The sequence below is a fragment of the Epargyreus clarus genome, unplaced genomic scaffold (assembly GCF_041222505.1).
Source record: "Epargyreus clarus isolate Ecla_fem2 unplaced genomic scaffold, WU_Ecla_fem_2.2 ptg000005l, whole genome shotgun sequence".
In the NCBI taxonomy this organism is placed as follows: Eukaryota; Metazoa; Arthropoda; class Insecta; order Lepidoptera; family Hesperiidae; genus Epargyreus; species Epargyreus clarus.
Genome location: NW_027332213.1, coordinates 12,552,190 through 12,577,489, shown reverse-complemented (window position 1 = coordinate 12,577,489; position 25,300 = coordinate 12,552,190). Strand labels below are relative to the sequence as shown.

At 39.9% G+C, this 25,300-nt stretch overlaps 1 protein-coding gene across 6 annotated transcripts in view; it reads left to right on the top strand.

Moving 5' to 3' along the window:
- The window catches only part of drn (zinc finger AN1-type doctor no), a 34,898-nt gene extending 10,639 nt beyond the window's left edge, over window positions 1-24,259 (top strand). For 4 of the 6 annotated variants that reach the window (XM_073073236.1, XM_073073234.1, XM_073073237.1 and 1 more), the window contains 4 exons: window positions 2,140-2,500; window positions 12,661-12,816; window positions 18,939-19,080; window positions 22,366-24,259. In XM_073073236.1, the coding sequence (XP_072929337.1) occupies window positions 2,402-2,500; window positions 12,661-12,816; window positions 18,939-19,080; window positions 22,366-22,514 (546 nt within the window). In that variant the 5' untranslated portion in view covers window positions 2,140-2,401 and the 3' untranslated portion in view covers window positions 22,515-24,259. Of the gene's footprint in view, window positions 1-2,139; window positions 2,501-12,660; window positions 12,817-17,533; window positions 17,725-17,802; window positions 18,314-18,938; window positions 19,081-22,365 lie in introns of those variants that run through there. The other 2 variants (XM_073073233.1, XM_073073232.1) reach the window with 2 other exon arrangements.
- Window positions 24,260-25,300: the final 1,041 nt, after the last annotated feature.

Here is a 25,300-nt window from a genome sequence, read left to right as displayed (position 1 = left end):
TTCTAGTTACTAAGTGCAACTGATGACGCACAATGAATTTGTGGCGTTGTTTCACTCTGATGTTAGTTAGATAGATTTGCGTTTAGTTTTTATTTAAAAGGTATTTCATAGGTAAGGCCAGTCCGGTCTGATAGAGGAGGTACCACCACAGCATGTATTTCTAGCAAATGTGTATGCCGGCTGACGCGCATACGAGTCGACCATTTGAATTATTGGGGGTATTAGCGCTTCTGTGATCAAATTCCAAGAGAACCTTTTGTATATGAACTTAGTCATCGATATCTATGGGCGGCAATTACGACCACTTACCATCAAGTGGACTGCAAGTTTGATCGCTGTCGCTACTCGCATCTTACGTAAACAAAAATACTACTGGCACTTGCTAATTGAACCCAGAACGTTTCATAAATAGACCTTAACAATAAAATGATAATCACGCAATGCCATTGGACGCTAGCGGAACTCGTGAGTCACGACGCACTTTGAACTTGTGACCTAAGTATAATATATTGAAGACAGTTGTGTTCAAAAATGTATTATTGTTTTATTTACTGTTATGTCTTTAATTAATGTCCGATATTCGGATAATGCTAATTTAGTCCTTGGATAAACCATTTCCTCTCTGATTGTAAAAGGTGCAATAGTCATGGGTTATTTTTGAATAGCGTCATTCACGACGCAACACTCAATAGAGATGAGATGTTAACCCTTTGGGTGACATTTGCACATTTCAAAATGAAAGTAAATTAGGAAACCTGAGAAGAAACTCATATAGGATAACTCGTCCTAAAATCCCTAAAGGAGAAACTCTTGTTACCACTCGTCCTAAAAGCCGTCGTAACGGTAGAAGTACAAAAGGCAGAAATTCACGAAGGCATGTCCCCAAACTAGAAAATCCTGTATCTCGTGAGCTCCTTGCCCCCTTTGTCATCACGAACAATGAGTTTTATCCTAATTCGGAATACTTTTTTATGTGAAATACTGCAGTAATAAGTTTCCGTGACATTTTAGAACGTTTATCTTTAAATACTTTGTTATTTAGAACTATTTTGCATGAACGTGATTATTTTCACAATTAACGAATGATTTGCTACTTTAACAATCTGAATATAAATTTATAATATATTCACATAAACGTTTTAAAATCAAGGATACAAAACAAACAATTTTATTTAAGATTGTAATCCAATGCGTCGTAGAAGTAGAATCGTAATGGATTTGACGAAGGTAAACAGCAAGTAGTCCTGTTTTAGGTTGTCTCAATATATTTTGTAGAGCTGTTTATGCTTTTACTATCGTGGCATCATCGACACCTCTTATCACTAGTATTTGCGTAGCTGTATACAGGTTTGGGCGTGGTTAGGTCGAAATTGTTACATGAAATTGTCTAATAATAATAATTTGGAGTCTAAATCTTTCATAAAACATAGTGTAATGCAAACTTTGTATATCTTATTTCTTTTTCGGTTTATTTAAAAGAAAGGTGAGCTTGGAAAAAAATTCTACTCCTATAATATTAGGTATACTGTTGTGTATATGTATGAGAAGTGGACATTTGTCGCCAATGTTTGCGGTAGATGTTTCGTCAGAGTAAGCGGCGCCGTGGTAGCCGGGGACCTTGGCGCGGGCCGCGGGCTCCGGTGCTCTGTTTCGCGGGCGCGTTCCACTTTTGCCGTAGCTCTCTCTTGTTATGCAAACCTGTCGTTATGCGTATTATGTGTTGCCTCCACAGAATCGCACTCTAAGCCTATGCATAACACTTTCTATAAAGATAAGCTCGCTTCGCACATGCGTCACACCTGTTTTTGTTCGTCTCTGGCTATCTGCATATTAGAACGGAAATCATGACTTGTGTGATGTTGTTGTTATAGGATGTCGAAACATACTAATAAAACTAAAACAGGGCAATCGTGTAACCTCTTTTATCTTAAGTTTTAAAGGCACGTAGAATTCTCAGCTTAATTTTAATACTAATACAATTCATTCACAAACATAACAATGGCCGATTTGTTCGTTCAATTTTCATTGCATGACATCAGCATTAGTAACCCAAACTGTGTCACATTCATGGTGTTATCATTGCAACCACATTGTATGTATTCTCGGCGCGGTGTTTCATACATGTCGTGTTTGTTACAGGGCCCTCTGCGATCCTGACACAGAAAGAAGTAGCAGTTCGTTGGCAAGGAAGCCGCTACCGTGTATAGAAGCCGGAGATAAATCACGTCTAAATTGTAACTTTGAAGTGCAACGCATTGTACACTGTGATCGTTGTGGAACTGTGTGTGTTACGACAAACGAGTGCAATATACTGCTAGTGCAATCGTACTATTGACTACGAGGACGGACTTGTTGTGTTTTTGTTTTTATTATATTGTTAAAGTGAAATTATTGTGGAACTATGGAGCGTGAATCGAATCCTATGGAGGCCTTGTGCCGTTCAGGTTGCGGATTCTACGGGAACCCCTCGACGGACGGGCTCTGCTCAGTTTGTTTTAAGGTGAGTTTTTTGTTTCCCTATATGAAGTACCATCTTAGATATGTACATAACTACATAGATATACTGTGTCTTATGTGAGCCAAAACCTTGACGAATCGTACATACAATACGCGGAAGACGTCGCAAATAGAAGAACGTAGGTATATCCTGAGTAATGTATGGCCATGCGTTAATAAAAATGGTTATTTTCATTGCGACTCCTGTCATTACTACATTGGAGTCTATTTGCGTAGTTGTTTTGCCTTGTAGTGCGTATTAGAGCTACAATGCCATAAATAGATAGCACAAACACAAACTAATGCACGTTGGCATTGGTACCTATTTGCCATTTAATATGTACGTAATTTTCATCCTCATTCCAAAAACTGTGTAGAATATGTATGTTGTATTGTAAAGTTTTTGTGTAACTACAATTTACTAGTACATATTACTACTGTTTATTCATTGAATGTAAATTGGGATTGCGGCGACATTAGTATTGGCCTGTTTTTAAATCAACCCGAATGTTGGCGTTTTCGTTCTCGTGGTTATTCGCAGTATTTTAATGTTTTGTTTTTTGAGGTCAACACCCCGCTTTATAATTCGTAGCTGTATATTCTCATTGGCACCGAGTATACGCCACACTCGGACACTGGACACGATATATAGAAGGCAAGGCAAACGACTCGTATCGAGTTCATTAAATTTTACTTTTTCGAGTCGAGGAAGGAAGCAGGAATTGATCCATATTAGGAGTATCAATTGCTTATAATTTTTTAATCGGTTTATCCGGTTCGTCGGACGTTCTGTATTTGTATGGTATTGCAAATTAACCTATTGTTATTAAGATTAGAATGATTAGATTAGATTTGGCGAGCGATCCACATTTCCCTCTTACACATGCAGCGATATTAAGGCGACGTGTACATTAGACAGAGATATGACAATATGGGTAGGTATAGTATTTTTACATTGAGATATAGAAATTGACTCGGTAAAACTACTGACGATTCTATTATGCGCTCTAGACCTATTGCTGTCCGCTACCTTCTTCTGTCATCAGTTTACCTAATTCCAGTGTACCTTGTATCTGTTGCCTAGGCGTGGTCGTTTCGAAGTTTCTTCTCTTTAATTGTTGTCAGTCTTGCTACTTGTAAGATCCCTGTCGGTAACTTGTTTGACTGCCGGTCTCGTCATTACTAATATTGTTACGTAGTAAAAAACCAAACAGCTCTCTCCACAGCACGCTTAGTGAGTGAGCTTCCGGAAATGACCATTCGGGACCTTAGGTCAACACTGGCGACATGTATGACATATGACTAATACTTTCGACTTGAGCACTGCATGACGTTCCGTAGTTTCCCATAGGACACAATTGTATGTTGGATTTCCTTATAGAACTTGTCCCTGTAAATGTACTCATAAACAATTTTGAGAGAATTTCGAGATTATCTATAACACGTTATTGTTTCCTTACACCCTGTTCGTACAAAATTATAGTATAGGTAAAACCCAAAAGCTGGACGCAGTTGTTGCAAATAATCATTTCCAATATATTGGCGCCAACCTTTTTCTGATGATAATACTATCTGTTGATGATATTAAATTGATATTGATAGCAAAGATTACTGCCACGTATTTTTATTAATTTGTTTTTAATGTCGTATAGCATAATTTCTTCTTAAATAAATGTTTCACTAACTCTTAAGTGACAAAGGCGTTGATGAAAAGGCTAATTCAAATAACTTATTCTATTCAATCATAATAAAGTTATTCTGTCTATATTATTCTAAGAGTAACTTACAATAGTAGGTAGATAGTTAGAATGGACAATTATTTTGTCATAAAAATATCTGGCGTTCAGGTATCAGAAGTTCTTTGTTAGTTAATTTATAGCATAGCTCCACGTTTAGCTAATTTTCTCTTTTAAATATCGTTATGCAATTATGTAAAAATGTAAGCGTAATATTCTAGTTTTCTAATTATTTAGATAAATATAAAATGTTACCAACTACTGTATATCATTAGAACACAATTTGTAAGTGCATTATTTCAGGCCGTGATTAATTTATTTTCAAGTTTTCTCACAGTTACGTACTTCGTCCCTACTATCTATCAGTTCTATGCTACTCGATGATACGGATCTGATGATAACATTTTACAATTCATAACAATATAGTTAGGTATAGTACATGTATTGAAATATTACCTGTGGTGTAGTTCTTTAATTTGGGATACACTCTGTTATTTTACTACTGATATTAAGTACAGGGGAACGATGTCCGTCTGTAAGATGCCGACGTGCCTAATTAACAAATACCTGCTAAAATTAAATAAAAACTAATAATTACATATTCGCAGAATTTTAAAAATCATTTGTTTTTTTTTCGATCATGTACATAACTTGTATTTATGTGAACTATTTCTACCGTGACATAGTTTTTGCATTTCGGCGAAAGGGCGTGGATGCCATCTGACTTACATATGAAGTAAGTCAGATCGCATCTACAAAGACCAGTCTTCAGGCGTGGCAATGTTTCTGTGATCGACGTTAGATAGAACGCCACTTCTAGTATTACTAAAATTAGTAACTTGAGGTTGTCCGCAGACCACATGCGTTGGTTCCTTGAGGACTAAATTTGATCGTTTCAGACAAGTACACTGATGAAGTACGGCGCTGAAAAGAACTGTTATTAGGCAGAAATGTGTGATAGTGCTTCCAGAGTCGAACCATAATGGGGTCTATCACATTCGTTTTAGTTGTATCTTCTATACATTTTTGTAAAAAAAAGTAAAACATACTTATTTCTGTGATATATTTGGTCAATTCTTATATATCCGTCAATTTAGCAGTGTTATAATCGCACTTAGTCGTTGATGAATGATGATTGTGTAACCTCGCCACGGTGAGTTGCCAACGGCACCACATTGTCACTGCGCAATCTAATGTCACAAACATTAATATTAGTTTTAGAGATAAGTATCGCATCTAGCTTATGTAACGTTTTTTACGTGTCTATTATGTAGTGTCTAAATGTAATATTCTTTTACCATGAAGCTTAACACTCGTGTAGCTAGTAATGCTATCTTCACAGATTTCATTAACTTTAGCGTGTCGGAATCAGTATGAGGGTTGACCTTAGTCCGCTAGTGTGGCAACGATTTTGTGATCAGCTTCAGGTAGAATCTCTATTTTGACTTGGCTAAAGATATTGAGAGGCAACTACTTTCCGTCAGGCGGACTGGGATACTCGTCTGCTACTACAATCAAATTAATTAAAAAAGCGATGTGGTAAATAGTAAATGATGTCTGGTTAAGTAACCTCGCGGTCTAAAGGGCATTTTGAATGTCTTCGTGTTACCTGGTGTTATTGGTTATAAAAATTAAATTTAAATTATTACGGCATTTAAGACGATTTTAAAGCTGCGGTAGACGATTAGACCTTACGAATTGTATGTAAGGTATGTTTCAGGCATCGTTTAGTTAATGGTCAATATCGATTTAGTCGTATCATATGAGTAAATAAAGTAACACAGAAAGGTGACAATTTAGGTAGTGGACGTAATAACTGTAATTGTGTAACGATTATTTGAACAAGGGCCCTATCGAAGTCATTTGTTTGGTTAGATCGCGTAGAACAATATAACAAAATAGCAAACCAATACGCAGAAGTAATTAAAAAGTGTGGCCGATGCAGTCAAACGATGAATGATTCTATTTTCAATTTATGTGTCCAAGGTTCGATGATTTATTTGCTTTTTGGGAATCTAGATTTAGCGATCAAATGTTACACTCCGTTTAATTAAGTGTAGCAAGCATATTTTGCGTTCTCGATGTGTACACCGAGATGCAGTATTTAAGCAGACGCTATAAAGCACCTTTTCGATACCGCGTACGAACGCAGCAAGTCGACAGTTTTCATACCTACAATAAATTGAACGTGACAACTATGACAACTATGACGTCACATAAACAAATAGAAATGTGTCCCACGCATCTATTATCACACTTATTTACAGGATAAGGCGCAAGGTCGATAAGTCGCTTGTTTTCTCGCACATTCATCAATCAAAACGTTCGAGTGATTTCTATACGTTTCTACAACTATTGTCAACCAATTACGTCTATTGGAATTTCCTCATAGTCATCTGCTATTTAAATTATATCAAGTTCGTTATGATTATGTGAAAACGTTTTTACTTGCGTAGGTATGCCGTATAGCAACTGTTATTTTATTACGAAAGTTTACTAATTAATAATTGTACATAAATTACACGAAAAACTTGTCTAATTATGATTGTATTTGTATAAATAATATGTATGTGGATAGTAACATGTGTGTTCTTTGTTACCAAGAACAATAAGTAATTAAAACTTTCTAGAATTGGCGCAAATTCTGCTGCTTATAATAATAAAATACTATGCACTATGTAATTCATAGATGATGTTTTAGTCTTCATTTTTAAGTTTTAATTAAGTATCTTTTCTTTTATGTTTAACTAAATTTCGAATTGTTAAAATTAATGTGCGAAAAACCGGATGATAAATGTTAATTTGGTCTAGTAAAGTCCAATGGTATAATTTATAAGAAACATACATCATCTCTTAAATTTGAATGCGTATTGAGTCATACCATTTCCGCTTATTGGGCTTGGCGTGCGATCTGACTCAATGTGAACACGAGAACAAAGTTAACCCCTGAGCTTTGCATATTCCAATTTCAAGGGGGAGGGGGTGTAAATTCTCGTGGATAGCTTCATGGTCGATTTAAGGCATGACATTAATTATTATTTGGGGCTGCACTGCTAGGTGGTATAAATTTACAATAATTACATTTAAGACCACACTCTGCGTTTGGACGCCAGACCGAGCAGCCCTGCCTGCTCGCGCTCTAGTGTCTTTAAACCCAGTACATTCTCTGGCCTCTCGGCCGGTTCTCGCCTACTCGATCTTATCGATAGCGGTCCGTGCTTTGGTTATTGCCAATTTATTGGGAATAAACAAAACTCACGTCCCGACGCGTTTGAGTTGGTGGATACCTAACGGTGCAAACGAAACCAACTAGCGTTGACCCGGTGCGCTTCTCAGACCTCTCGGCCTGAGAGAAACCGGCAGACCCGATCCCACTGCACTTGGGCTATCCCAAGGGTGACGGTAGCAGTTACTTTCCCTTAGCATTTCCCTCCCTCTCCCCGTTAGCTCCCTGCCTCGGCGGGGAGGCGTCCCTGGTTACCATGGCCTATATGGTAACTGACAAATTCTTCGAGGCTCTGTCCTCTCTCCTGAGCAAGAAGCTCAAATGCCCCTTCGACGCTGTCGAACTCCGCTCCCTTTGTGAGCGGCCCGACCGACCGACTCACCCGCATCCCCTGATGCCACCCCCAGATACGAGATGGAATATGACACCATCGCGCTAAAGCGCCCTGCTTCCTCCGACGATTCGTCGGATAGCACCTTGATTTCTGTCGCCTCCTCCGACGACGACCAGGGTTTCGCCCCTGTCAAGTCGAAGAAGACGAAAAAACGATCCGTCAAACGCGTCGCTAAGGCGACAAGTGAGACATCCTCCGAGGCCTCCACAGGTCCCACCTCAGCCCCAGTGGCCCCCGCATTGGCCCCCGTGCCAAAAACCTCCACCGAGCCCCAGAGCTCAACCCCCGCGGCTGTTAAGCCCTCCAAGCCAGCCACGCGCTGCGAACCCACACTTGCCAAGTGCAAACCCCCACCATTCATCTTCTTTAGAGACAAGTCGAAATGGTCCGACTTCTCTAAAACCCTAGTGGAACGCAAAGTCCACTACACCAACGCACACAACCTTCGCGATTCTATTCGCATATCGTGCCCCACCACCGAGGACTTCAGGAGCCTTATAAGGCTCCTAACCCAACTTCAACTCCCGTACCACACGTACGCTTTGGAAGAAGACCGCAAAATCAAAGCGGTCCTTAAGGGTCTCCCCTACGAACTTCCCACCGACGAGATCCAAACGAATCTTGTAAATCAAAGTTTCCCCGTGGAGGGAGTACACAAGTTGTACAACCGCAACGGGATTAAATACCCCTTAGCCCTGGTCATACTGGCCAAGACCCCGTCCTCCAAGGACATCTTCAAGGAAAAAGAGCTCACGGTCTCTGTGCTCTCCCAAATCAAGGTTGAACCACCTAATAAGCGTGGTTACCCTGCCCAGTGCCACCGCTGCCAGCTTTACGGCCATGCAGCAGCTAACTGCACTGCCCCCCACAGGTGCGTCAAGTGCCTCGAACCCCACGCCACACGGGAGTGCAAGAAAACTCGTGAAGACGAGTCCCCTCCTGCCTGCGTGTTGTGCACCACTTCCGGTCACCCGGCTAACTACCGTGGTTGCCCGAAAGCCCCTCGCCCCGCTCAAAAGAAGGCTGCCAAAAAGCAGCCCTCCAAAGCAGGCCCACCTCTGGTCGATTCGACCAATTTCCCCTCGTTTGGGGGCTTCGAAAACCCCAACCGCTTCCATGAATTGGAGGAAAGTCGCACCCGCGGCCGCCCCACCAACCCCGGCCCCTAAGGCCACACCCACTCCCCGTCCCCCCCAAGAGGCATCGGTAAGAGAGCACATCATGTTCCTTGTCGATTGCGTTAAGGGCATGGACCTCGACGAGATCAAACTCGTCTCTCTCAAAATGCGTAACGCTAGCCAGGCGGAGCGCATTGCGATTTACTCCGAACACTTACGAGTTGTTCAAATCTATACAATGAGCAACGCTCGTACTCTTCCCCCTCACTCCGGTCGTTTAAAACCTAAAGGCGTTTCGTAAAAATACACGAGGTCTAAAGTCTTGCATTCCCGAACTCAAAGAGTTCGTCCGCAACAGGGATATCGACCTGTTGCTTGTTCAGGAAACTTTCCTTAAACCCTCCCTTAAAGGCGTAAGTCTCCCCTCTTACGCGCTTGTACGTAATGACAGAGCCGACGACCGTCGTGGCGGAGGCACTGCCATCTACTACAAGAGATCTCTCCATTGCACCCCTCTGGAAACACCCAAGCTCACCAATATGGAAGCCACCGTTTGCAAATTAGGCATGACAGGACACCCGTCCCTGATCATAGCCTCAATTTATCTCCCCGCTCAAAAGACCCCTCTCCAAAGCGACTTGGAGGCCCTCCTCTCGCTCGGAGACTCTGTCGTACTATTTGGAGATTTCAATTGCAAACATACCGATTGGAACAGTCGTCTGACTAATTCCAACGGTAAGAAACTCCTAACCATTTCCCGCGCACTGGACTTTGATATCTTCTCCCCAATAGCGCCAACCCACTACCCCGATCGGGAAGACCAAGAACCTGACGTTCTGGATTTCGCCCTCCTCAAAGGCGTCGCGCTCAATAGAAGAGCAATCGAAACCTTGAACGACCTGGGCTCAGACCATCGCCCAGTCTCTCTCCAGTTAGGTCCCTATGATCCAACTTCCCATACTTCCTCGAAAACCTTCATTAACTGGGAAGGGTACGAGAAATCTCTCACCTCGGCCATAGAGGCCCCCGATTCACCGTATGCTATTCCCCCAGGCTACCTTGTTAGCACGGACAAAATAGACAGTACGGTCAACTCACTCACCCAGCTAGTTCAGACTTTTCTTCATGACAACGCGAAGGTGGTAGAGGTCCAGAACCGCAAACTACCACGCGATGTCACGAAGCTTATCCAAATCAAAAACGCAGCCCTCAGATGGGCCGCCAAGCATCCCACCCCTGTCCTTAGGAGGCGCGCTAACGCCCTCCAAAGGAAAGTCAGATCCCGGCTAGCCGAAGGACTCCAACTGGAACTCTCTCATGGTGGATCCTTCTCATAAGGCATTCTACAAAATCACTAGACGATTTCGTACCGAAGCCTTCTCTAGCACTCCCCCTCTCACGCGTCCCGACGGCAGCATAGCCTTCGAGGACAACGAGAAGGCCGAATGCTTCGCAGATAGCATCGCTGCGCAGTGCTCCCCCAGCACTCAACCGTGCGACCCTGTCCTCATTAATAAGGTGGAGGAGGAGGTCCTTAAAAAGAGCTCTCTCCCTTTTACCTCTGCTCCCATCATAATCACTTCAGACGAGGTGCGGACCGTCATCCGCGGTCTGAAGCCTCGTAAAGCCCCAGGTGCGGATGGTATCTCCAACCTGGCGCTTAAACACTTCCCCGAGCAGGTATTTACCCTTCTGGTCATTATCTTCAATGTTTGCCTCGATCTCAGCTTCTTTCCAACAGCCTGGAAGACAGCAACAGTCATCGGTATTCCCAAACCTGGGAAATCGAGCCATATTCCCTCCATCCACCGCCCCATTAGCCTCCTCAATGCAATGGGCAAGGTTTTCGAACGGGTGATCCTCGTTCATATAAGAGGGCACCTCTTTCCAACAGATGCTCCCCCACTTATCATTTCTCACCAATTTCGCCACCAGCACTCGTGCCCCCAACAAGTCCACCGCATTGTCGAGTACATCACAAGCGGGTTTTATCCAAGACGTAATAAGACATTAGCAGTCTTCTTCGACGTCGCCAAGGCTTTTGACAAAGTCTGGCATGGAGGACTGGTATACAAGCTATACCAATCTGGTTTTCCTGATCGCCTACTCCGCATCGTAGCTTCCTACCTTCAGGACAGAACCTTCCGCTTCAGGCACGAAGGTGTCCTCTCATCACCACGCCCCATAACAGCCGGAGTCCCTCAAGGCTCAGTGCTCGCTCCTACTTTATTCATATCGTACTCCAACGATATTCCCATCCCAAAAATGGTGTGCAGCTTTCACTCTTCGCCGATGACACCGCTCTTTACATCCAAGGGCAAAAGGAGTCATCTATCCTCGCCAAACTCCAACGCTCGGTCAACGAGTTAGGAGATTGGTTTAGGAAATGGCGCATCGAAGTCAATGCGGAGAAAAGCTCTGCAATGCGCTTCGATCACAAACGCAGGCGGATACTCGACCTGCCCTCCGTCAAATTACTACGGGCCCCCATTCCATGGAGGCCCACAGTAAAATACCTAGAAGTTACCCTAGACCCGTGCCTCACCTTTAGACCCCACGTCACTAAGGTCACCCATACCGCCCGCTCTTACATGAGCCGCCTCAACTCCATGATTGGTAGACACAGCAAGTTGTCAGCCAGGAATAAGCGAACGCTGTATAAGGTTTGCATTCGACCGGTGTTAACTTACGCCTCTCCAGTCTTCGCTCACGCGAATCCCACCATCCTAGACAAACTCCAGATTATACAAAATCTCTTTTGTCGTCGGGCTTTTAATGCCCCCTGGTACGTCAGGAACGCCGACCTTCACCGCGACCTGGAGCTCGCTCCAATGCAACAAGTCCTTAAACAATTCTCTGAAGCGTTCTTCACCCGCTCAGAAAATCATCCTAACCCCCTTATCAAGGGTGCAGCAGACTACGCTGCCCCTCTTCCTACACGTCATAATTGCTGTCGGCCAAGAAATATCTTGACCGACGCTCCTAACAAACTCTCCACGGATGTGGAGAATCTTCTGGCCGCCCACAGGGGCGAACAACTTTCCATTGATAATCGTCTCCCCGACGATTCTAGTCGAATTCATGATACGCTGACACCTTCTGTGTCAGCTATCCAGCGGTCGCTCTCTAGGGAGCGCCGCTAGCACCTCTCGTTCCTCAACGAGAGGTGGCTATCCGATGTCGGCTGTACGGTCCCCTTAGGACGAAGCCTTTAAAGGAGACTTTTTAGTGGGTATGGTCCTCCCTTCAGGAGGTCCTTTCACAAGCCCCACTCGACGCAGGCACTGGCCGTCGCGGCCTGTATGTGCTTGGACGCATTTTTACTCCTCCCTCTCCGTTGAGGGTCAGCCCAATATTCCACCTATCATCTGGGCCCAAAAAAAAAAAAAACTGCGACCGATTTATGCCTCCTCGCACAAAAAAAAAATTTAAGACCAGAGGTTCTGAAACTTATTTAGTATATCTCCCTTTTTAAAATCAATTATTGTGTAAGGTCGGTTTTTTTAATATACATAACAATAATCTGTTTCCCCAAACTCTGCAGGCATGGAGCACCCACGTAGAACTGTTAGCGTCCGCTTCGTGATACACTGTTTTTACCATATCACACATTTCCTCAAATGCCACCTAACCCGAAGCGCAACAGCACTTAGTACATTTAATTCAACGGAACTGTCGTGATGTTTCCAGGAGGCGTTAAAAAAGAAGCAGCAGCCGCCCGCGTCGACGCCGTCGCCTGTGTCCGCGTCGTTCGTGCCCGCGGCGCCCGCGCCCGCGCCCACGCCGCTGGCCGCCGCCGCGCCCACCGTGCCCAGCCTGCCCGTGCAGCCGCAGACCCACACAGATGTGAGGCCGCAATTCTCTTGTTTTATAAAACATCACACCTGCACACACATAAACACACAAACCAACACACGTAAACACACCCATACATGCCATATATTACACCAAACACAGCACGCATAGCTGATATAGCACGCTAGTAGATACTTCGTAAGGAAAAGTTTATTTAAACCGTATGCATATTACAATCGGTTTTTATTATCGATAACAATTTAATACAAGTAGACTTTGCCATCTAACATACCTACATACTAAAAATTATTTCGTCTCGAACCATGTGAAGCTAACGTTATGCCCACACGAAACTTGTAACAATATTAAATTGCAAGTTAATTCTGGAGAAGTCCTGAATCTTTGACATTTACGTCAGAGTTCCTATTTGAGTTGGTTTTGATGGACGGTACATGAGTGACCACTTAACGTTTCGTGTTATAGAGCTCGGGACTGTAGAGGTAATTTATTTACGTTTAATTAATCACAACGTGGGCGACCGAGCTCCGCTCTACGAGTCCATCTTGTCATCTCTTGACATAATGTTATAATCTAATATGACAGCTAATATTATAGTGGAAACCTTAATATTTTCCGAAGTTATTATGCGTTAAAATATACTAGATAAAAATAGTTTTCTTATCGAAAAAGAATAGAAACTGAACGTCAACTTAACGTTCACCATTAAGTGACATGATTTCGTAAAAGATTAAACTTACCCGTAGTGTTTTGAAACAATCCTTTCGCCTTTTCGCAATGAGATTAAAAAGACGAATATTCGCGAGGCGTGTAATTACTTAGCGGGCGCAAAAACTGAAACTTGCGCGCCGTTCAACGCCCAGCGCTCGCTTGTGTGTGCGACTGACTGTTGTCTAGGGATGGCGATTCGTTCCGAAAAAGATCGATTCTTAAATCGATTTGAATCGAAGTGTAAAAAATCGATTTACAAAAAAAAAAATCGAGGGCTAAAGAATCGATTCTACGAAAATCGATCTTCGATCTTTTCAGCTGAAAAAGGGTCCGCCTTTTTTAACGAAAAAAAAGGTCATCAGGACCAAAAAAGCACTGAATTGCGTATCTATCAACAAAAATGTCTAACACATTCAACCAACTCCGAAATGATTGACCAAAATATTGATTCTTCGATTAATCGATCTCAGATCGCCATCCCTACTGTTGTCGGTAGCGTGCGCTTGTGAAATATTTATTGGTGTATTATACATAGGATTGGCTGCAGGGAAACTGAGCGTTGTTTTAAGGTGCTGTCGGAAAGTAAATAATTATCATAATCGTAGTGTCCAACCGCTTAGATTGACCCGTCTATCGCGTAATTTAAATTAGTGAGTTTTTAATTCGCAAAATGAAACTACGCTCGCCTGATGTTCGTTTAATTGTGAACGATACTGATGCGGTCCAGGCAGAGATCAATTAACTCTTCTTGTACACGCGGAGTGGTCTCTTTACGATTTCTTCGAAAAACTTTAAACATCCATTCATATAATTAATTTATTTATTTATAAATAAGTTTAATCACAAATAAATACTTTAAAGTTTGAATAAAAAAGTAATAGATTGCTATTTTGTGACATTTATATTATTATTATTTTTCAGTTCAACCAGTTCTAGATAAACGTGTTGATTTTATGCATATCTTCCAAACCTTAAATTGTTATTTACTTACCTACAGTATAATACTCGGAAAACGCAATTTTCATGTACTGACAGCATCTCAAAACCGTTTCCAACCGGCCCGAGTCGTATAACAGACATGAGTTTAGTCACGCATACCTGCGTAACGGGACGCGGGTACACCGTGACGCGGGCGCACGGCGGCAGTACATGTCACTTGCGAAGCTTTATCGCTAAGTGATAAAGTTAGCCGTATCTCGCATTTACGATGTTTAACTTACATTAAGACATTGTGATATTTATTTCATTAATAGGATATCTATGGGAATATTGAAGTTGTTATAAGGTTACGTTCATTAAATGTTATTCGAAATTTTAAGCAATAAATGTTATTGGTAGTAATAAATAGCTTTACTGTCGAAAGTAGATTTTTAATACAAAATTTATTAATTTCCTATTTATATTTTAATAATGGTGGTGTTTTAGATATCCCCGTCACAGGTAAGACATTTGGTTCTTACACTACGTTTTCTAACTTGTTTTATGTCGAGAGTAATTGTTTCATATTGGAAATAAGGTTTTTTTACTATATCAAGCTAATTATATTAGTGAGTGAAATCTGTGTCCTGTCTTTATATTTCGTGGTTAATTGTCGTTGGGTGCGTGATGTTAATAATAAACTTATTATAATTGATTTACTTGACAAATATTGTTAATTTAAAACTATAAGAATTGTAGCATAATTCTATTTTTATTAGGGGATTGTTTGTACTCGTGATACATTCACATAAGGCGTCTCAGTTTAACCATTCAGGGCAGTCATGTGTTTATGATAAGCTCTAGGAGAGAGTAGTAGGATTATAATCTTGTTCTATATAGATTTTATTACAAGGCTAATCTGTGTATAGTCCATCTGATGGTACCTAGTCACTGCTGTCCCCACTGGCATCTGAATTACTAATGAGTCAGTAATGAGCCCCCAGTAGGTTTGAAGTCCTACCACAGATGCGTTGCAACTGCGTAAGTGCCTTTTGTCTAATCACGCTCTTTACACCAAATTGGTTGAGATTCTCCCGGCAGTTATAAAGCAGTAATATTCGTATAGCTCTAAATCGCATTCCTCTTTAAAGTAAAAAAATCAGACATTTAGTCATTCTGTCAGCTGTTCATCGGCATCAGCGTTAACATCGCCGAGCGTAGCGGCGCGTGGCGGGCTTCATACATATTCTATACATTTATTTTTACGCTCGCCGCGCCGCGATAAGTTTCAGTTGACATCGGCGAGGTCGCAGCCGCAATATTGATTACTAATCAGTAACTATGATAAAAGTCAATTAATTAGGCCTTACATTTCATGAGAGACACGTTTTACAATAACAAAACTAAATTGTGCGCTAGTAAATTTGACATAGATCTGTAATTTCAATTTAATTGTCAGGAAAGCCTGTTATTATACCTTTATATGCAAACAGCATTAATTTCGCACCCAACGTAAAGGCTACATAATAACGTAACAGTAACCCCTCCGTTTCCGACTTCATTTCCATAGTAAATGTAAGAAACAGTTACTCTCAAGCAAAAAACACGCTTTGTACAGCTCGAATTAGATAGTACGATAGGTTCTATGTATAAGTCTGATCAATAATATGAGCGCAGTTCACATAATTTTATCTCAATTGCGTCGTTCTAGCACCACGTGTGGTAGATAACGGTGATTCGGTTTGAAGTTTAAATAGAATGCCAAGATCGCGTCGCTTGGACTTTAAATTTAATACATAAATATACACATCACAATTATATGAGGTCAGAATTAAATAATTCATTAAATTACATTACAAATGCATCGTCTTGTTTGTTTGCACGTCGACCATAAGCCCAACGATGACATTAGATTTTGCATAATATTATGGATGGTCATACCCGAGGAGAGAATTCTGGAACCTTAGAAGTCACAGATTAGAATCGCGATAAGGATAACGAACGTCCTTGTTTAAGGAATACGTGAAAACCTTCAAACAAAGAAATATGTTTAATTGTTGTAAATTAAAAAGAAACATAATTAGGTAATTATTATTTGACTTTACTCGAATCTTTTCAAACAATAGTAGGTACGTAACGAGATGCCAATTTTAACTAAATTCACCCAGCCTAAATAAGACAAGGATCTCTTGTTTAATTGAGGCGTTACTATGACCAGCAATTTCCTAGTTTATCATCAGACGAGCTCAATATCATGGACACATCGAAGTTAAATATTTTAATGTTTAGTGTCAAGTGGAAGTAACTAAAATAATTCCCAGAATTGCCCCATACTAACATAGCAAGTTATAAAGACAACAGCTTATAAAGACATCCCGTATACGTGTTGGAGATGCAATCTACGCATTCCACGTACCACAGAAAGTCGCATTTAAGTAAGGCCGCGAGGCTAGGTGTCGCCGCGTAACCAAGTATTGTGTATCAAGCGGTCACGTATCAATTAAATGTGTACGTTATAACACGATCTTCAAACCAATACGTATGTGTAAACACGCTGATTATATGCTGGGACTAAATATGCGCGCTATAACGATATTAAACGCAATTATTAGCAATTTAAATTGCTTAGCTAACTCTGAAGACGACTGGAACATATTAAAGACAAGCAGAGACTTGATTAGTGGTGTGCCTATTGGAAATTAATTATCAGTAGCTTTAATGGTGAAAATAATTAAAGATAACAATGAAATGAACATACGAAGACATATAACGTTTACATAGAAGATAATTTAAATGGCTGTTTATACGGAAACATAATATAATCATATAATCTTAAGACCAGTAATTGCCGCGCCACATAGATTGTTGAATTTTCTTGAATACTGATTGTATAAGTAACCATTTTTATTATGAAGAGACCCATCAGCAGTGGGAGAATGAGTCTATGTTTTAAAAAATGCAATTATTAGAAATGAAATGTTCTTCATTAAGTTATTAAATGACTTTGATGTTCGATGAATTTCAAAGTCATTACATTAATCTAGTACTAAACATAAGGTACTGTTACACTGTTAAAAATATTGATAAGATACATTTTATTGTACTTAGAATTGTCACGTTAAACTATACTGGCACATATAAAAATGTATTATGAAATAATATAATTGTCAAGGTGACATTTTGTACAAAGAAAATCAAGACAATTTTTCAATATTTACAGTTTTTATAAAAAATATAAAATGTAATTCATATGCATATTCAGTTTGATACCAACGGTGATTTAAAATGTGGAACTTTGTATTCTAGTATGTGGTAAAATGATTACGTAATGAGTTAATGTTATTTGCTCTTGAGTTATTCAAAAGTAAGTATGGAAAATATTTATTTCAGTTAAAATGCCCAAACAGGAGGAAGCAAAATAATAATTATAATGGAAGATGATCCCAATAAAAAGGAATCAAAGGGCAAACGAATATTGAAGAAAGCAATTCGCCGCAACAGCAAATCTAATAATAGTCAAAGTTCTGTCCAAAACAACAGTGGTGTTTCGCGGTCGAAGAGCTTCGAAAACCAACGTTTGTCAGTTGAAATCAACGACAGCACTCCCTTACCGAAACCCGATGGAACGAAAGAGAATCTGGAGGGGAGCGTCTCCACACAAAAAAATAAAACTGATACTAAAGTGGAGGCGCAGGAGTATAAGCGCTCCTCCCTACAGGACAGACTGTTGAAAGATATGAAAGCGAAAAAAATAGTAGCCATTCAAGAGAGTCAAAACGAAGTGTTCGAAGATAACGCTCACGACATTGAGACTCCTCGGAAAGACGAAGATTTTAAATCACCTGATGATAAGAAGGAACCTGATGCGACAGCGGGTTTCAGCAAAAAGAATCTCAAGAGGGTCGGTGAAATTATACATACAAAGTCTCGAAAGGGGATTATTCATTCTATTTTGTACAATACGGAATGAGCTTTCTTCTAAGTTATTTTCGAAACAAGTGCTACTATGGATTGAACATCGATATTTTAATAATGTGTTGAACAGTTGTCGCGCAACGCTGGCACCGCATATGATTTCATTTAGATATCGTTCATGGATTGGATTTTTAATACTGTGTCCAAGCTATGGACAGCTTTGTACGCTTTGTACTTCCAAAAGGCCACCGTTTATACGAAATAGGAAATATAATATACGCAATAATAATATAATTAGTTGAATATAAGTGAAATAATTATAACGGAATAAAATATGAGTAAGATGAATTTCTATAGAAATCGCAAGTTATGGGAATCTACGTTTCTTGGGGACCCGTTTATTTTCCGATCGGAAAAAAATAACTAATAACATTATTTTCAACAATACTAAGTCGCAACAATACGTATCCAGTAGTCTTCTTATAATGCGTATAGAGATGACCTCGTTATATTGTTAATGTATAAGTAATGATAATAAATAGATACGTAGAGGATGTGTGTAACATTGAAACGTGTCATACAATAAAAGTATTGTGTACGATTAATTCCAGAAACTGGAGGAGGAGAGCGGAGCGGGCACGAGCGGCGCGAGCACGGGCGCGTCGGACACCGACGCCGACGACAAGGACCCCAGCAAGGACAAAAAGAAAAAGAATAGGTGCGCCGTTTGCCGCAAGAAGGTTGGACTCACAGGTAATACACGCGACCATTTTTTTTTTATTAAATAGGAGTAGCACACGCAAGGAGAGCATGCAATCCACCTTATGGTAAGTGGCTACTGCCGCCCACGAACATTTGTTATCAACGCCAAATAGGATTTTATATTCCTTAGTGAGGTCGGCCACAGATGCGCCGCCACCCCATGAGGGCTAAGCTTTAACGCCTTGGAAAAGTATATCTCCCTTACCATACCCTTCAAACCAGAACACAGCAGCGCTTCAGCGCTGCTGTTATGAGACAGAAATAGATGTGGCGATGGTGCCGTTGGAGTCAAACCACACAGGGAAGTCTACCACCTTCAACTCACCTCACAACTTATTTAAATCACACGATCACTTCCTTCGATTCTTGTAGAACGTAAACCTTATATGTACCTTATATGTAGCTTAATATGTAACCTTCCGCTGTTTATGATATTTGCGTTGGAATTTGTTGCTGAACTTATTCGTTCTTAATTCTTTGTATATGATAAATGTTTAATCTGGTACCATTATCTGGGGATTTATTGTTATTGTGGATTAGCTGTCATCGCTTAATCCAGGATTCGTTTCTTATTATTAATATTCTTAGGTTTTTCATTACACCTTTTGAATTACAAGGGATCCCTTACTCAGTATTTCTACACGATATTTCCTTCACATATAAGTTGTCTACCAGAGATTGTTACTTCACTGATAAGGCTGCCTTTTGTGTATTTGACTTTGTGTTCATTTGCTCCTTGTTATCTTTATTGGCAGACACAATAAAGCATGTGCACTCGTTTTGTAACGTTGTCTTTGAATCATCATGTTCATTATATATCTTCTTATATAAAATTCTCGTGTCACAATGTTAGTTACCGTACTCCTCCGAAACGTCTTTACCGATTTTCACCAAATTTAATATGCATATTTAGTAGGCCTGAGAATCGGCTACTATCATACCCCTAAGTGATAAGGGTTGTTCACCCTTAACATTTTTTTTATTTATAGGGAAACAACGTTTGCCGGGTCATATAGTTATAATCTATTATTGTTTCACTGCTGAGCATAATTTTCTTCTAAGAATGTGGAAGGTTCAAATTTATAGTCTACCACTATCTATGTATAAATTGCTAGACCTTACACATCTTTGAGGGTTTAACAATTTTTTCCTTCAATTCATTGAAATTGATTTCCGGTACATTAAAATGCGTTTCAAAAATACCCAAAATGAGTTTCTTTCAAAGATTATGCATTTCTGAGTCGTTCTGGTCTTGTAAATGTCTATGGACGACATTGACCTTTTTGTCAGCACAATTCACAAGGATCTTTTAATTACTAAGTCTTTAGTGAATCATATGCGTGTAATAATAGGACACATTTTATTTTATTATTCATAGGCTTATGTATTTATGATTATGGAAACAATATAAAAACAAATTAACAACAGGTTAAAACAGTAGAGTGTAAAATAAAAATAACTTTATATAGTACTAGCTGACCCGGCAAACTTTGTACCGCCTCAAAATCTATTTATCAAATATATTTCATACAAAATATAGCCCATGTTACTCGTAGATAATGTAGCTTTCGAATGGTGAAAGAATTTTTAAAATCGCTCCAGTTGTTTTTGTGCCTGTTCATTACAACCAAACAAACAAAGTTTTCCTCTTTATAAAATTAGTGTAGATTATGTTATGTTACAATAATATTATTAAGACTTTCTTTTGAATCGCAATATATTTTTCGTGAGTCACGAAGCGGTTAGCAATAAAAGTACTATTCACGGGTCCCATTTCAACATTGTTTTGGTAGTCGCAAGACCGCGTAGTTTACTACGCAGTTCATTGTCGCCGTGTTTGTTTATCGGCCGCATTTTGCGCATTGAATCTATGAAGAAAATAATACACAAATACGAATACTAGTCTTATGTACAACGCACTAACGCAATACACGCAGCGACAATTTTAACGTCGGGATTGTTTTTAATGTAGATTCAAGGCGAAAGTCGCGTGAAAATCTTTGGTGTCTTTGGTACCAATTTATATTGGTTTAGTTATCCTAACAGCCTAATAGCAGTGATAGCCTAGTTAGTGGTTAAGAAACTGGGCCTCTCGATCGTGGGGTCCGCGGTTCAAATCCCAGGCACGCACCTCTGATGTTTCAAAATTATGTGCGTATTAGAATTTAATTATCACTTGCTTAAACGGCGAAGGAAAACATCGCGAGGAAACCTGCATACCTGAAAGATATATAAAAAAAATCTCAAAGGTATGTAAAGTCTACCAATACGCACTTGGCCAGCACGGTGGACTATGGCATAATCCTTCTCATTCTGAGAGGAGACCTATGCCCAGCAGTGGGACAATAATGGGTTGATGATTAGTTATCCTAACACACACACTAAACAAACCACATAAATCACCAATCACGCTAAACAAAATGTTCTATGATTCTTTGCATTCTTGTTTTTGTTATGTATTAAAGGGCCTCTATAATGGTACGGGCATACTCTTCAACTCTGTTTGTATAGACAATGAAAGTAGCCTGTCTGGAAAAAGTGCAACATTGTAATTTATGTGGCGTTAACTGAAATCGAGTTATGTTCACGCGTACCACGCCACGCGATTGTGAAGGTGACTGGCACACAGCGATCTAGGAAAGTTGTGTTGCTGCAAGTTTTTGAATTAATTTGACAATTTGGTCCATTTTTCTGAAGAATATAGCAATTTTTAGTTTGTGTTTTGTTGCAATATATGACTAGATTAATCTTGTATAGTTATGTGTCTTCTAATTTATTTCTGTGATTTTGTAGTTGGCTAATTTAGGATAGTGAGTAAGTTTCACTATAAAGATGCTAGAAAAATTTTCCCTATATTATCATGTTTGCAGATAAACATATTGACTATAACATAATAACTATAAACAAAGATAGAAAAAATAATGCCAGGAACAAAATATGTTTGTTACAATTTATTATTTAAATTTACAACTTATATCACTTGATGACATCATTATTGTCAGAAATTACTGTCTCGTTTGTAAAATTAATTTAGACAATTACTAAAAATTAAACATATGCTTTACAGTTTAGGTTTTCTTTAATTCGAATAATAATTATTTTATTTTAATTTATCATTGGCGTATCGTTAAAATAACTTATAATAAATGTTTTGTTAAAATATTTACATATTATTCTCATAGGCCTAGAATAAGATCACTATCATATGTACATTATGACAAATTGCGACCCTATGTACAAAATAAATGAATGTTTTGTTTGTTTTGTTCGTGTCAGGGTTCGAATGCCGCTGCGGGGGGCTGTTCTGCGCGGTGCACCGGTACAGCGACAAGCACGAGTGCTCGTTCGACTACCGGGAGCTGGGCGCGCAGGAGATCCGCCGCAACAACCCCGTCGTCGTCTCGCAGAAGATCCACAAGATATGAGCGCCGCCCCGCCCTCCCCACACCTATATATATACCTTGATTCGTTTAGTGCGACCTAGATCGAGGCCGCGCCGCCCACGCGTCTCTTGTTTGACTGATGACATCGGTGGCGTGTCATCCACCGCGGGAGCCACCGCTGACTAAATATCTCGGCTTGACCGACGTTGTTAGCTATATACGGTTGATTATGAACGCGACGCCGCCGCCTCGATCTAAGTTACGTTTAGATTTAATTTGTGGCGAGAGTTTTTGCTTTTAAAGGAGATTGGGCAAACGTACGCCGCGAGACACCCGCCATTGAAATCGATCGTGTCGGCAGTTAACGGCGACAGCGCTCATATTGTTGCCCACGATGCCCACGCCCAGACTGCCGCGATGAGTGCTGGCCTGGCTGTTCTCGAATTACATTATGTAGTCTGTAGTCTTATTAAATAAAGAAATATATATTTTATAGAAATAACATTTTTCGTTGTAATATTTACTTGGCGTAATTCTAATCTTAATTTTTAAAATTGATGCAAAATCTGCAGTAATTAGAGGCTATCGGTGTATTGCACAGCTGCATGTTTTAATCGTTTTCATTGAGAATAGCCTGGCAATTCTCTGCCGGTGTGTACAGAGTTCAAGTGAATGCAATAGTTACAGGGATATAAACATTTAAATAAGACATCCTTTGTTTCTCAAAGTAAATAGATTTTATTTTTAATACCGACAAAAAATTTAGTGACACGTTGAACGTTCGAGTCGGGGCTCGTACGGTTTGTTCAATCTCATTTTTAATAAAATTGTAGATAATGTTCGTTTCGGGTAGGACTTTCAGGATTAATTTCGGAGATAATAAGTAGAGTTTTGAATATGTCCATTCACCTCCATTGTAAATATTAGATATAATTAATTATAGAAACAAATCCTATATATTGTAAAAAACTAAAACTCCAAAAAAAGCTACATTGTTACGATTCCAACGGAGAGCATAGCGTGCTTAACATTATCGAAATAACAATCGTAAGCTGAAGCCAACGAGTGGGGCGCCGCCGGCCCCGGCCGCTCCCGCGCCGCCCCGCGGGCTCTGGACCGACGTTTTCAAATCGCTAGTAATGTAATTTTGGTTCGGGAAGTCGTCGCTTTCTTACTTGTCTAACATTCGGCATAAGTGACCTAGAGTTAGCGAGATTGTGGTGTGTATATCGGCATAAGGTGAGCGGGCGCGGTGGCAGCCGCCGCGCGGGTGTCGTGCGGGCGTCGTGCGGGCGCCGTGCGGGCGTCGTGCGGCGGCCGCGCGGGCGCTCGGCGGTCGCGGCCATTCGGCCTCCACTTCCGTTCCGCTCTTTGTGTGAAAAAATTATAGTAAGCATATGGATAGTTATACATTTATAAGTAGTCGACACTTTATATTATTACACATTATATAAGTAGGAAAGAATTATTTAGCTTTTTCTTTTTAATCACAATATTATTCAAAATTGTAAGTTGTATTATGTACTTGTTCATTTTAGTGGTGAAGTTGAAACAGTAATACATATTATCGCTTCGGTCGCCGCTCGCAGCGGACTAACGATTGGTTGGACTTGATTATTTGATGACTTTTGTTGTATATTTTGTTAGGTCATTAATTAATTTTGGTCTTTTTGCATGAACATAATCAGATAAATATGATGTTATTAATGAATGATTTTTCTTCTTTATCTTGCTGTTTTAATTTAGTTATTCTTCTATTAAAGTCATTAAATTTCCAGGAATACAAACTTTGTTTTCTTGCAACAACATATACCCCTATAACTATATTCAAAATTATAGCTTAATATTACACCCAAAATACAGACTGATCGGTAAATGACAGTACATAATGAAGGAGGACATTAGGTTTTCGATTATGTTGCCGAATATGTAAAAAATAGGAACTTGAAATTTTACCTGATCTATATATATAAAAGAAAGTCGTGTTAGTTACACTATTTATAACTCAAGAACGGCTGAACCGATTTGGCTGAAAATTAGTGGAGAGTTATTTAGAACCAGGAGACTGACATAGGATACTTTTTATCCCGACGTAAGTGGTTAAGGAACGCAGCCTCTCGATCGAGGGGTCAGAGGATCAAATCAGGCACGCACCTGATTTTTTAAAGTTATGTGCGTATTAGAAATTAATTATCACTTGCGTAAAACGGTGAAGGGTAACATCGTGAGGCAACCTGCATATTTGAGATTTATAAAAAAGACCTGAAAAGAACCTGCAATTCGCACTTGGCCAGAGCAGTGGACTATGGCCTAATCCTTCTCATTTTGAGAGGAGACCCGTGCACAGCAGCGGGACAATGGATTGTTGATGATGATGGTTCCGTGTATATCCTAAAGGAAGATCTTGAAATTAAATTAGGGCCCCGGAAGGCACACTTCAAAGGCAATTTAGTCTTTAATTTTTTTTATTTATGATATTGTTAATTTCTTTTTAACGGTGGTGAAATCGCGGGGCACAGCTAGTCTTTATATATATATTTCTTATGTGCGTGTGTATGTCACTGAACTCCTCCTAAACGACTGGACTGATTTTGATGAAATTTGTTGTGTGTGTTCAAGGGGACTTGAGAATGGTTTAGATTCACAATTTAGTCCGTGGGAAAAAGTTTTTTTAATTAATTTTTAATTCATAAGTAGTTGTTCATTTTGGAATGTTTCACATTGGATTCGACAATTCGACATACTTCGCTACCATCGCAGTTTCAAATATTCTATTTTTCAAACCCGTAAGTGATAAGGGTTGTTCACCCTTAACATTTTTTTTATTT